General features: G+C 42.4%; 1 protein-coding gene across 1 annotated transcript in view; it reads right to left on the bottom strand.

Moving 5' to 3' along the window:
• LOC105326801 (mucin-19) overlaps positions 1 to 12183 on the bottom strand; it is a 61033-nt gene that overhangs the window by 17078 nt on the left and 31772 nt on the right. Inside the window, exons 64-94 of the mRNA XM_066072630.1 lie at positions 11846 to 12099; positions 11600 to 11741; positions 11041 to 11370; positions 10675 to 10928; positions 10429 to 10570; positions 9870 to 10199; positions 9504 to 9757; positions 9258 to 9399; positions 8705 to 9034; positions 8339 to 8592; positions 8093 to 8234; positions 7534 to 7863; positions 7168 to 7421; positions 6922 to 7063; positions 6369 to 6698; positions 6001 to 6254; positions 5755 to 5896; positions 5202 to 5531; positions 4834 to 5087; positions 4588 to 4729; positions 4035 to 4364; positions 3667 to 3920; positions 3421 to 3562; positions 2862 to 3191; positions 2496 to 2749; positions 2250 to 2391; positions 1697 to 2026; positions 1329 to 1582; positions 1080 to 1221; positions 484 to 849; positions 113 to 363 (exon numbers count right to left, since the gene is read on the bottom strand). Of these exons, the coding sequence (XP_065928702.1) occupies positions 113 to 363; positions 484 to 849; positions 1080 to 1221; positions 1329 to 1582; positions 1697 to 2026; positions 2250 to 2391; positions 2496 to 2749; positions 2862 to 3191; positions 3421 to 3562; positions 3667 to 3920; positions 4035 to 4364; positions 4588 to 4729; positions 4834 to 5087; positions 5202 to 5531; positions 5755 to 5896; positions 6001 to 6254; positions 6369 to 6698; positions 6922 to 7063; positions 7168 to 7421; positions 7534 to 7863; positions 8093 to 8234; positions 8339 to 8592; positions 8705 to 9034; positions 9258 to 9399; positions 9504 to 9757; positions 9870 to 10199; positions 10429 to 10570; positions 10675 to 10928; positions 11041 to 11370; positions 11600 to 11741; positions 11846 to 12099 (7547 nt within the window). The remainder of the gene's footprint in view (positions 1 to 112; positions 364 to 483; positions 850 to 1079; positions 1222 to 1328; positions 1583 to 1696; positions 2027 to 2249; positions 2392 to 2495; positions 2750 to 2861; positions 3192 to 3420; positions 3563 to 3666; positions 3921 to 4034; positions 4365 to 4587; positions 4730 to 4833; positions 5088 to 5201; positions 5532 to 5754; positions 5897 to 6000; positions 6255 to 6368; positions 6699 to 6921; positions 7064 to 7167; positions 7422 to 7533; positions 7864 to 8092; positions 8235 to 8338; positions 8593 to 8704; positions 9035 to 9257; positions 9400 to 9503; positions 9758 to 9869; positions 10200 to 10428; positions 10571 to 10674; positions 10929 to 11040; positions 11371 to 11599; positions 11742 to 11845; positions 12100 to 12183) is intronic.

Raw genomic sequence — 12183 nt, 5'->3', positions numbered from 1 at the left:
AAAAGAATAACGGAATTTTTCCCTTGGAATCATTCACAAAATAATGCACTTAACTTCAATTTCTTACGAATGTATTCAAATCAATTCAATTGAATTGATATTAAATCAATACCTTTGTAATCTTTTCTCCATTGGGTTGCTCTAATGTGACTTCCACCGATTCCGCATTCCCAACGGTGGCTTTCACAGTAGTGACCTGTGGTGGTTGATCACCGTTCAGAGTTAACTCAACAGTCGGGGTAGGATTAACATTGTCCGTAGTAACACCAGTAGGAGTGAACACACTGGCCACAAATAAAGGGATAGAGTCACTGCTTGCAGTCAACTCATTAGCACTGGCTGTCAGCATTTTATCGACACAGGCTGAAACAAACAAAGTCAAATATTATATTTAATACCTTCTTTCTGTCTTATGGTGAACACCCTTATTTTTCAACTACTCGAAGTATGGATCTATTTATGTTAAAAAAACACTAGACCTACTTGTAACTGTTGTAGTGGTTGGGCCACTTGGTGTTGGTGTTACAGACGGTGTAGGTCCACTAGGTGTTGGTGTAACGGATGGGGTTGGACCACTGGGTGTTGGACCACTGGGTGTTGGAACGCTTGGTGTAGGTGTTACGGAAGGTGTTGGTCCACTAGGCGTAGGCGTCACAGATGGAGTTGGTCCACTGGGTGTAGGTGTACCAGATGGAGTAGGTCCACTTGGCGTAGGTGTTCCAGATGGAGTAGGTCCACTTGGCGTTGGAGTTACTGATGGTGTCGGTCCACTTGGTGTTGGTGTTCCTGGCGTTACGGACGGTGGTGGTGAAGAAACACTTGGTGTAGTTGTTGAAAGGATTGTGGAAACTATCAAATGCATTAGGTTTTTTAAGAATGTGTATAAATTTTGTTATTACTCATGCTACACTTGTGCAGTTTTTAGAATTAATTTGCAACAATAGAATGGTGTTTTCACTTTACAAGATTCTTGCACTATATAAACTTATTATGGTGTCCATCAATATAATTGTTTTTTTATTAAACTTTCCTTAATGTTTTCTAAAAATGCTGAATAAAGATCGGTACTCGACTCTTACCCTGTGTACAAGCTTTGACTTCAACACTAGATACAGTTGAGGGTGCTGTTTTGTCCTTCTTGGTGATCTTTATGATAATTTTGCTTCCAATTTCCCCTTTAAAGTTAACTTCAACAGTGCCATCAGGCGACAAAACTGGTGTCTGAAAAAAGAATAGAATTTCTCTCTTGTAATCAGTATTACAATTATCCACTTTTTTTCAATTTCTTACGAAAGTGTTCATATCAAATCAATTGATAATATCAAAACCTTTGTAATCTTTTCTCCATTAGGTTGCTCTAATGTGACCTCCACCGTTTCTGCATTCTCGACAGTGGCTTTCACAATGGTGACCTGTGGTGGTTGGTCACTGTTCAGAGTGAATTCAACAGTCGGGGAAGGATTACTGGTGACCGTACTGGCGCCAACAGGAGTGAAAATATTGGGGATATTTCCGACAGGGATATCGTCACTGCTTGGCGACAACACATTTGGACCAGCTGTCAGCATCTCGTCAACGCAAGCTGTAACAAACACATTCAAATATATATATCATGCTTCGCTTCACGATGAAAAGACGTATCTAATAACCCTTCAATGTTAGGATCAAGCAAAGCCTAGTGAAGCACTGGACCTACTTGTAACTGTTGTAGTGGTTAAACCACTTGGTGTGGGTGTTACGGACGGTGTAGGTCCACTAGGCGTTGGTGTTACAGATGGGGTGGGTCCACTTGGTGTTGGTCCACTGGGTGTCGGTGTAACAGACGGAGTAGGTCCACTTGGAGTAGGGGTAACCGATGGAGTAGGTCCACTTGGTGTAGGTGTTCCAGATGGAGTAGGTCCACTGGGTGTTGGCGTCACTGATGGTGTCGGTCCACTTGGTGTTGGCGTTCCTGGCGTTACAGACGGTATTGGTGAAGAAACACTAGGTGTACTGGCTATTGTCGTTGTTGGAAGTGTTGTTGTAACTAAAACATTTATTTGGTATATAAAACTCTTTATACGCTTGTTCTTTGTCTGAACCAATCAATAACTTGCAATTTCAAATCTCAAGATAAGAACAAGAAAACACGAGAGGAATAAGCTTTCTTTCGCCGTCTGTTCCTCATATATTTTTATTCAATATTCATTTCTGAAAACAAAGGTCAAGTGTACATCTCAAAACTAGTCTGGTTGTCGATTTTTAATTACCTTCTGTACATGCTTTGACTTCAACTCCAGAAACAGTTGAGGGTGCGGTTGGGTCTTTCTTGGTTATTGTAATGATGATTTTGCTTCCGGTTTCTCCTTTAAAGTTCACTTCTACAGTGCCATCGGGTGAAATAACTGGTGTCTGTATAAAAAAGAGCACCTGGTTTGTATCTTCTCTGCTATTTTCAATATTATTCAATTCCTCTATGACTATCCTCAAACATATTCAAGAAACGAAATGAATACCTTTGTTGTCTTGTCTCCGTTAGGTTGCTCTAAGGTTACTTCCACCTTCTCCGCATTCAAAACGGTCGCTCTCACAGTGGTGACCTGTGGTGGTTGGTCACTGTTCAGAGTGAATTCAACAGTCGGGGAAGGATTACTGGTGACCGTACTGGCGCCAACAGGAGTGAAAATATTGGGGATATTTCCGACAGGGATATCGTCACTGCTTGGCGACAACACATTTGGACCAGCTGTCAGCATCTCGTCAACACAAGCTGTAACAAACACATTCAAATATATATCATGCTTCGCTTCACGATGAAAAGACGTATCTAATAACCCTTCAATGTTAGGATCAAGCAAAGCCTAGTGAAGCACTGGACCTACTTGTAACTGTTGTAGTGGTTAAACCACTTGGTGTGGGTGTTACGGACGGTGTAGGTCCACTAGGCGTTGGTGTTACAGATGGGGTAGGTCCACTTGGTGTTGGTCCACTGGGTGTCGGTGTAACAGACGGAGTAGGTCTACTTGGAGTAGGGGTAACCGATGGAGTAGGTCCACTTGGTGTAGGTGTTCCAGATGGAGTAGGTCCACTGGGTGTTGGCGTCACTGATGGTGTCGGTCCACTTGGTGTTGGCGTTCCTGGCGTTACAGACGGTATTGGTGAAGAAACACTTGGGGTACTGGCTATTGTCGTTGTTGGAAGTGTTGTTGTAACTAAAACATTTATTTGGTATATAAAACTCTTTATACGTTTAATAGTGTTCTTTGTCTGAACCAATCAATAACTTGCAATTTCAAATCTCAAGATAAGAACAAAAAAACACGAAAGGAATAAGCTTTCTTTCGCCGTCTGTTCCTCATATATTTTCATTCAATATTCATTTCTGAAAACAAAGGTCAAGTGTACATCTCAAAACTAGTCTGGTTGTCGACTTCTATTTACCTTCTGTACATGCTTTGACTTCAACTCCAGAAACAGTTGAGGGTGCGGTTGGGTCTTTCTTGGTTATTGTAATGATGATTTTGCTTCCGGTTTCTCCTTTAAAGTTCACTTCTACAGTGCCATCGGGTGAAATAACTGGTGTCTGTATAAAAAAGAGCACCTGGTTTGTATCTTCTCTGCTATTTTCAATATTATTCAATTCCTCTATGACTATCCTCAAACATATTCAAGAAACGAAATGAATACCTTTGTTGTCTTGTCTCCGTTAGGTTGCTCTAAGGTTACTTCCACCTTCTCCGCATTCAAAACGGTCGCTCTCACAGTGGTGACCTGTGGTGGTTGGTCACTGTTCAGAGTGAATTCAACAGTCGGGGAAGGATTACTGGTGACCGTACTGGCGCCAACAGGAGTGAAAATATTGGGGATATTTCCGACAGGGATATCGTCACTGCTTGGCGACAACACATTTGGACCAGCTGTCAGCATCTCGTCAACGCAAGCTGTAACAAACACATTCAAATATATATATCATGCTTCGCTTCACGATGAAAAGACGTATCTAATAACCCTTCAATGTTAGGATCAAGCAAAGCCTAGTGAAGCACTGGACCTACTTGTAACTGTTGTAGTGGTTAGACCACTTGGTGTGGGTGTTACGGACGGTGTAGGTCCACTAGGCGTTGGTGTTACAGATGGGGTAGGTCCACTTGGTGTTGGTCCACTGGGTGTCGGTGTAACAGATGGAGTAGGTCCACTTGGAGTAGGGGTAACCGATGGAGTAGGTCCACTTGGTGTAGGTGTTCCAGATGGAGTAGGTCCACTGGGTGTTGGCGTCACTGATGGTGTCGGTCCACTTGGTGTTGGCGTTCCTGGCGTTACAGACGGTATTGGTGAAGAAACACTAGGTGTACTGGCTATTGTCGTTGTTGGAAGTGTTGTTGTAACTAAAACATTTATTTGGTATATAAAACTCTTTATATGCTTGTTCTTTGTCTGAACCAATCAATAACTTGCAATTTCAAATCTCAAGATAAGAACAAGAAAACACGAAAGGAATAAGCTTTCTTTCGCCGTCTGTTCCTCATATATTTTCATTCAATATTCATTTCTGAAAACAAAGGTCAAGTGTACATCTCAAAACTAGTCTGGTTGTCGACTTCTATTTACCTTCTGTACATGCTTTGACTTCAACTCCAGAAACAGTTGAGGGTGCGGTTGGGTCTTTCTTGGTTATTGTAATGATGATTTTGCTTCCGGTTTCTCCTTTAAAGTTCACTTCTACAGTGCCATCGGGTGAAATAACTGGTGTCTGTATAAAAAAGAGCACCTGGTTTGTATCTTCTCTGCTATTTTCAATATTATTCAATTCCTCTATGACTATCCTCAAACATATTCAAGAAACGAAATGAATACCTTTGTTGTCTTGTCTCCGTTAGGTTGCTCTAAGGTTACTTCCACCTTCTCCGCATTCAAAACGGTCGCTCTCACAGTGGTGACCTGTGGTGGTTGGTCACTGTTCAGAGTGAATTCAACAGTCGGGGAAGGATTACTGGTGACCGTACTGGCGCCAACAGGAGTGAAAATATTGGGGATATTTCCGACAGGGATATCGTCACTGCTTGGCGACAACACATTTGGACCAGCTGTCAGCATCTCGTCAACGCAAGCTGTAACAAACACATTCAAATATATATATCATGCTTCGCTTCACGATGAAAAGACGTATCTAATAACCCTTCAATGTTAGGATCAAGCAAAGCCTAGTGAAGCACTGGACCTACTTGTAACTGTTGTAGTGGTTAGACCACTTGGTGTGGGTGTTACGGACGGTGTAGGTCCACTAGGCGTTGGTGTTACAGATGGGGTAGGTCCACTTGGTGTTGGTCCACTGGGTGTCGGTGTAACAGATGGAGTAGGTCCACTTGGAGTAGGGGTAACCGATGGAGTAGGTCCACTTGGTGTAGGTGTTCCAGATGGAGTAGGTCCACTGGGTGTTGGCGTCACTGATGGTGTCGGTCCACTTGGTGTTGGCGTTCCTGGCGTTACAGACGGTATTGGTGAAGAAACACTAGGTGTACTGGCTATTGTCGTTGTTGGAAGTGTTGTTGTAACTAAAACATTTATTTGGTATATAAAACTCTTTATATGCTTGTTCTTTGTCTGAACCAATCAATAACTTGCAATTTCAAATCTCAAGATAAGAACAAGAAAACACGAAAGGAATAAGCTTTCTTTCGCCGTCTGTTCCTCATATATTTTCATTCAATATTCATTTCTGAAAACAAAGGTCAAGTGTACATCTCAAAACTAGTCTGGTTGTCGACTTCTATTTACCTTCTGTACATGCTTTGACTTCAACTCCAGAAACAGTTGAGGGTGCGGTTGGGTCTTTCTTGGTTATTGTAATGATGATTTTGCTTCCGGTTTCTCCTTTAAAGTTCACTTCTACAGTGCCATCGGGTGAAATAACTGGTGTCTGTATAAAAAAGAGCACCTGGTTTGTATCTTCTCTGCTATTTTCAATATTATTCAATTCCTCTATGACTATCCTCAAACATATTCAAGAAACGAAATGAATACCTTTGTTGTCTTGTCTCCGTTAGGTTGCTCTAAGGTTACTTCCACCTTCTCCGCATTCAAAACGGTCGCTCTCACAGTGGTGACCTGTGGTGGTTGGTCACTGTTCAGAGTGAATTCAACAGTCGGGGAAGGATTACTGGTGACCGTACTGGCGCCAACAGGAGTGAAAATATTGGGGATATTTCCGACAGGGATATCGTCACTGCTTGGCGACAACACATTTGGACCAGCTGTCAGCATCTCGTCAACGCAAGCTGTAACAAACACATTCAAATATATATATCATGCTTCGCTTCACGATGAAAAGACGTATCTAATAACCCTTCAATGTTAGGATCAAGCAAAGCCTAGTGAAGCACTGGACCTACTTGTAACTGTTGTAGTGGTTAGACCACTTGGTGTGGGTGTTACGGACGGTGTAGGTCCACTAGGCGTTGGTGTTACAGATGGGGTAGGTCCACTTGGTGTTGGTCCACTGGGTGTCGGTGTAACAGATGGAGTAGGTCCACTTGGAGTAGGGGTAACCGATGGAGTAGGTCCACTTGGTGTAGGTGTTCCAGATGGAGTAGGTCCACTTGGTGTTGGCGTCACTGATGGTGTCGGTCCACTTGGTGTTGGCGTTCCTGGCGTTACAGACGGTATTGGTGAAGAAACACTAGGTGTACTGGCTATTGTCGTTGTTGGAAGTGTTGTTGTAACTAAAACATTTATTTGGTATATAAAACTCTTTATACGCTTGTTCTTTGTCTGAACCAAACAATAACTTGCAATTTCAAATCTCAAGATAAGAACAAGAAAACACGAAAGGAATAAGCTTTCTTTCGCCGTCTGTTCCTCATATATTTTCATTCAATGTTCATTTCTGAAAACAAAGGTCAAGTGTACATCTCAAAACTAGTCTGATTGTCGACTTTCATTTACCTTCTGTACATGCTTTGACTTCAACTCCAGAAACAGTTGAGGGTGCGGTTGGGTCTTTCTTGGTTATTGTAATGATGATTTTGCTTCCGGTTTCTCCTTTAAAGTTCACTTCTACAGTGCCATCGGGTGAAATAACTGGTGTCTGTATAAAAAAGAGCACCTGGTTTGTATCTTCTCTGCTATTTTCAATATTATTCAATTCCTCTATGACTATCCTTAAACATATTCAAGAAACGAAATGAATACCTTTGTTGTCTTGTCTCCGTTAGGTTGCTCTAAGGTTACTTCCACCTTCTCCGCATTCAAAACGGTCGCTCTCACAGTGGTGACCTGTGGTGGTTGGTCACTGTTCAGAGTGAATTCAACAGTCGGGGAAGGATTACTGGTGACCGTACTGGCGCCAACAGGAGTGAAAATATTGGGGATATTTCCGACAGGGATATCGTCACTGCTTGGCGACAACACATTTGGACCAGCTGTCAGCATCTCGTCAACACAAGCTGTAACAAACACATTCAAATGTATATCATGCTTTGCTTCACCATGAACAGACATATCTAATAACCCTTCAGTGTTAGAATCAAGCAAAGCCTAATGAAGCACTGGACCTACTTGTAATTGTTGTAGTGGTTAAACCACTTGGTGTGGGTGTTACGGACGGTGTAGGTCCACTAGGCGTTGGTGTTACAGATGGGGTAGGTCCACTTGGTGTTGGTCCACTGGGTGTCGGTGTAACAGATGGAGTAGGTCCACTTGGAGTAGGGGTAACCGATGGAGTAGGTCCACTTGGTGTAGGTGTTCCAGATGGAGTAGGTCCACTTGGTGTTGGCGTCACTGATGGTGTCGGTCCACTTGGTGTTGGCGTTCCTGGCGTTACAGACGGTATTGGTGAAGAAACACTAGGGGTACTGGCTATTGTCGTTGTTGGAAGTGTTGTTGTAACTAAAACATTTATTTGGTATATAAAACTCTTTATACGTTTAATAGTGTTCTTTTTCTGAACCAATCAATAACTTGCAATTTCAAATCTCAAGATAAGAACAAGAAAACACGAAAGGAATAAGCTTTCTTTCGCCGTCTGTTCCTCATATATTTTCATTCAATGTTCATTTCTGAAAACAAAGGTCAAGTGTACATCTCAAAACTAGTCTGATTGTCGACTTTCATTTACCTTCTGTACATGCTTTGACTTCAACTCCAGAAACAGTTGAGGGTGCGGTTGGGTCCTTCTTGGTTATTGTAATGATGATTTTGCTTCCGGTTTCTCCTTTAAAGTTCACTTCTACAGTGCCATCGGGTGAAATAACTGGTGTCTGTATAAAAAAGAGCACCTGGTTTGTATCTTCTCTGCTATTTTCAATATTATTCAATTCCTCTATGACTATCCTCAAACATATTCAAGAAACGAAATGAATACCTTTGTTGTCTTGTCTCCGTTAGGTTGCTCTAAGGTTACTTCCACCTTCTCCGCATTCAAAACGGTCGCTCTCACAGTGGTGACCTGTGGTGGTTGGTCACTGTTCAGAGTGAATTCAACAGTCGGGGAAGGATTACTGGTGACCGTACTGGCGCCAACAGGAGTGAAAATATTGGGGATATTTCCGACAGGGATATCGTCACTGCTTGGCGACAACACATTTGGACCAGCTGTCAGCATCTCGTCAACGCAAGCTGTAACAAACACATTCAAATATATATCATGCTTCGCTTCACGATGAAAAGACGTATCTAATAACCCTTCAATGTTAGGATCAAGCAAAGCCTAGTGAAGCACTGGACCTACTTGTAACTGTTGTAGTGGTTAGACCACTTGGTGTGGGTGTTACGGACGGTGTAGGTCCACTAGGCGTTGGTGTTACAGATGGGGTAGGTCCACTTGGTGTTGGTCCACTGGGTGTCGGTGTAACAGATGGAGTAGGTCCACTTGGAGTAGGGGTAACCGATGGAGTAGGTCCACTTGGTGTAGGTGTTCCAGATGGAGTAGGTCCACTTGGTGTTGGCGTCACTGATGGTGTCGGTCCACTTGGTGTTGGCGTTCCTGGCGTTACAGACGGTATTGGTGAAGAAACACTAGGTGTACTGGCTATTGTCGTTGTTGGAAGTGTTGTTGTAACTAAAACATTTATTTGGTATATAAAACTCTTTATACGCTTGTTCTTTGTCTGAACCAAACAATAACTTGCAATTTCAAATCTCAAGATAAGAACAAGAAAACACGAAAGGAATAAGCTTTCTTTCGCCGTCTGTTCCTCATATATTTTCATTCAATGTTCATTTCTGAAAACAAAGGTCAAGTGTACATCTCAAAACTAGTCTGATTGTCGACTTTCATTTACCTTCTGTACATGCTTTGACTTCAACTCCAGAAACAGTTGAGGGTGCGGTTGGGTCTTTCTTGGTTATTGTAATGATGATTTTGCTTCCGGTTTCTCCTTTAAAGTTCACTTCTACAGTGCCATCGGGTGAAATAACTGGTGTCTGTATAAAAAAGAGCACCTGGTTTGTATCTTCTCTGCTATTTTCAATATTATTCAATTCCTCTATGACTATCCTCAAACATATTCAAGAAACGAAATGAATACCTTTGTTGTCTTGTCTCCGTTAGGTTGCTCTAAGGTTACTTCCACCTTCTCCGCATTCAAAACGGTCGCTCTCACAGTGGTGACCTGTGGTGGTTGGTCACTGTTCAGAGTGAATTCAACAGTCGGGGAAGGATTACTGGTGACCGTACTGGCGCCAACAGGAGTGAAAATATTGGGGATATTTCCGACAGGGATATCGTCACTGCTTGGCGACAACACATTTGGACCAGCTGTCAGCATCTCGTCAACACAAGCTGTAACAAACACATTCAAATGTATATCATGCTTTGCTTCACCATGAACAGACATATCTAATAACCCTTCAGTGTTAGAATCAAGCAAAGCCTAATGAAGCACTGGACCTACTTGTAATTGTTGTAGTGGTTAAACCACTTGGTGTGGGTGTTACGGACGGTGTAGGTCCACTAGGCGTTGGTGTTACAGATGGGGTAGGTCCACTTGGTGTTGGTCCACTGGGTGTCGGTGTAACAGATGGAGTAGGTCCACTTGGAGTAGGGGTAACCGATGGAGTAGGTCCACTTGGTGTAGGTGTTCCAGATGGAGTAGGTCCACTTGGTGTTGGCGTCACTGATGGTGTCGGTCCACTTGGTGTTGGCGTTCCTGGCGTTACAGACGGTATTGGTGAAGAAACACTAGGGGTACTGGCTATTGTCGTTGTTGGAAGTGTTGTTGTAACTAAAACATTTATTTGGTATATAAAACTCTTTATACGTTTAATAGTGTTCTTTGTCTGAACCAATCAATAACTTGCAATTTCAAATCTCAAGATAAGAACAAGAAAACACGAAAGGAATAAGCTTTCTTTCGCCGTCTGTTCCTCATATATTTTCATTCAATGTTCATTTCTGAAAACAAAGGTCAAGTGTACATCTCAAAACTAGTCTGGTTGTCGATTTTTATTTACCTTCTGTACATGCTTTGACTTCAACTCCAGAAACAGTTGAGGGTGCGGTTGGGTCTTTCTTGGTTATTGTAATGATGATTTTGCTTCCGGTTTCTCCTTTAAAGTTCACTTCTACAGTGCCATCGGGTGAAATAACTGGTGTCTGTATAAAAAAGAGCACCTGGTTTGTATCTTCTCTGCTATTTTCAATATTATTCAATTCCTCTATGACTATCCTCAAACATATTCAAGAAACGAAATGAATACCTTTGTTGTCTTGTCTCCGTTAGGTTGCTCTAAGGTTACTTCCACCTTCTCCGCATTCAAAACGGTCGCTCTCACAGTGGTGACCTGTGGTGGTTGGTCACTGTTCAGAGTGAATTCAACAGTCGGGGAAGGATTACTGGTGACCGTACTGGCGCCAACAGGAGTGAAAATATTGGGGATATTTCCGACAGGGATATCGTCACTGCTTGGCGACAACACATTTGGACCAGCTGTCAGCATCTCGTCAACACAAGCTGTAACAAACACATTCAAATGTATATCATGCTTCGCTTCACGATGAAAAGACATATCTAATAACCCTTCAGTGTTAGAATCAAGCAAAGCCTAATGAAGCACTGGACCTACTTGTAATTGTTGTAGTGGTTAAACCACTTGGTGTGGGTGTTACGGACGGTGTAGGTCCACTAGGCGTTGGTGTTACAGATGGGGTAGGTCCACTTGGTGTTGGTCCACTGGGTGTCGGTGTAACAGATGGAGTAGGTCCACTTGGAGTAGGGGTAACCGATGGAGTAGGTCCACTTGGTGTAGGTGTTCCAGATGGAGTAGGTCCACTTGGTGTTGGCGTCACTGATGGTGTCGGTCCACTTGGTGTTGGCGTTCCTGGCGTTACAGACGGTATTGGTGAAGAAACACTAGGGGTACTGGCTATTGTCGTTGTTGGAAGTGTTGTTGTAACTAAAACATTTATTTGGTATATAAAACTCTTTATACGTTTAATAGTGTTCTTTTTCTGAACCAATCAATAACTTGCAATTTCAAATCTCAAGATAAGAACAAGAAAACACGAAAGGAATAAGCTTTCTTTCGCCGTCTGTTCCTCATATATTTTCATTCAATGTTCATTTCTGAAAACAAAGGTCAAGTGTACATCTCAAAACTAGTCTGATTTTCGACTTTCATTTACCTTCTGTACATGCTTTGACTTCAACTCCAGAAACAGTTGAGGGTGCGGTTGGGTCCTTCTTGGTTATTGTAATGATGATTTTGCTTCCGGTTTCTCCTTTAAAGTTCACTTCTACAGTGCCATCGGGTGAAATAACTGGTGTCTGTATAAAAAAGAGCACCTGGTTTGTATCTTCTCTGCTATTTTCAATATTATTCAATTCCTCTATGACTATCCTCAAACATATTCAAGAAACGAAATGAATACCTTTGTTGTCTTGTCTCCGTTAGGTTGCTCTAAGGTTACTTCCACCTTCTCCGCATTCAAAACGGTCGCTCTCACAGTGGTGACCTGTGGTGGTTGGTCACTGTTCAGAGTGAATTCAACAGTCGGGGAAGGATTACTGGTGACCGTACTGGCGCCAACAGGAGTGAAAATATTGGGGATATTTCCGACAGGGATATCGTCACTGCTTGGCGACAACACATTTGGACCAGCTGTCAGCATCTCGTCAACACAAGCTGTAACAAACACATTCAAATGTATATCATGCTTCGCTTCACGATGAAAAGACGTATCTAATAACCCTTCAGTGTTAGAATCAA

The sequence above is a fragment of the Magallana gigas genome, chromosome 10 (assembly GCF_963853765.1).
Source record: "Magallana gigas chromosome 10, xbMagGiga1.1, whole genome shotgun sequence".
Taxonomy (NCBI): Eukaryota; Metazoa; Mollusca; class Bivalvia; order Ostreida; family Ostreidae; genus Magallana; species Magallana gigas.
The sequence above is the reverse complement of the archived record's forward strand: the minus strand, read 5'-3'. Positions and strand labels throughout refer to the sequence as shown.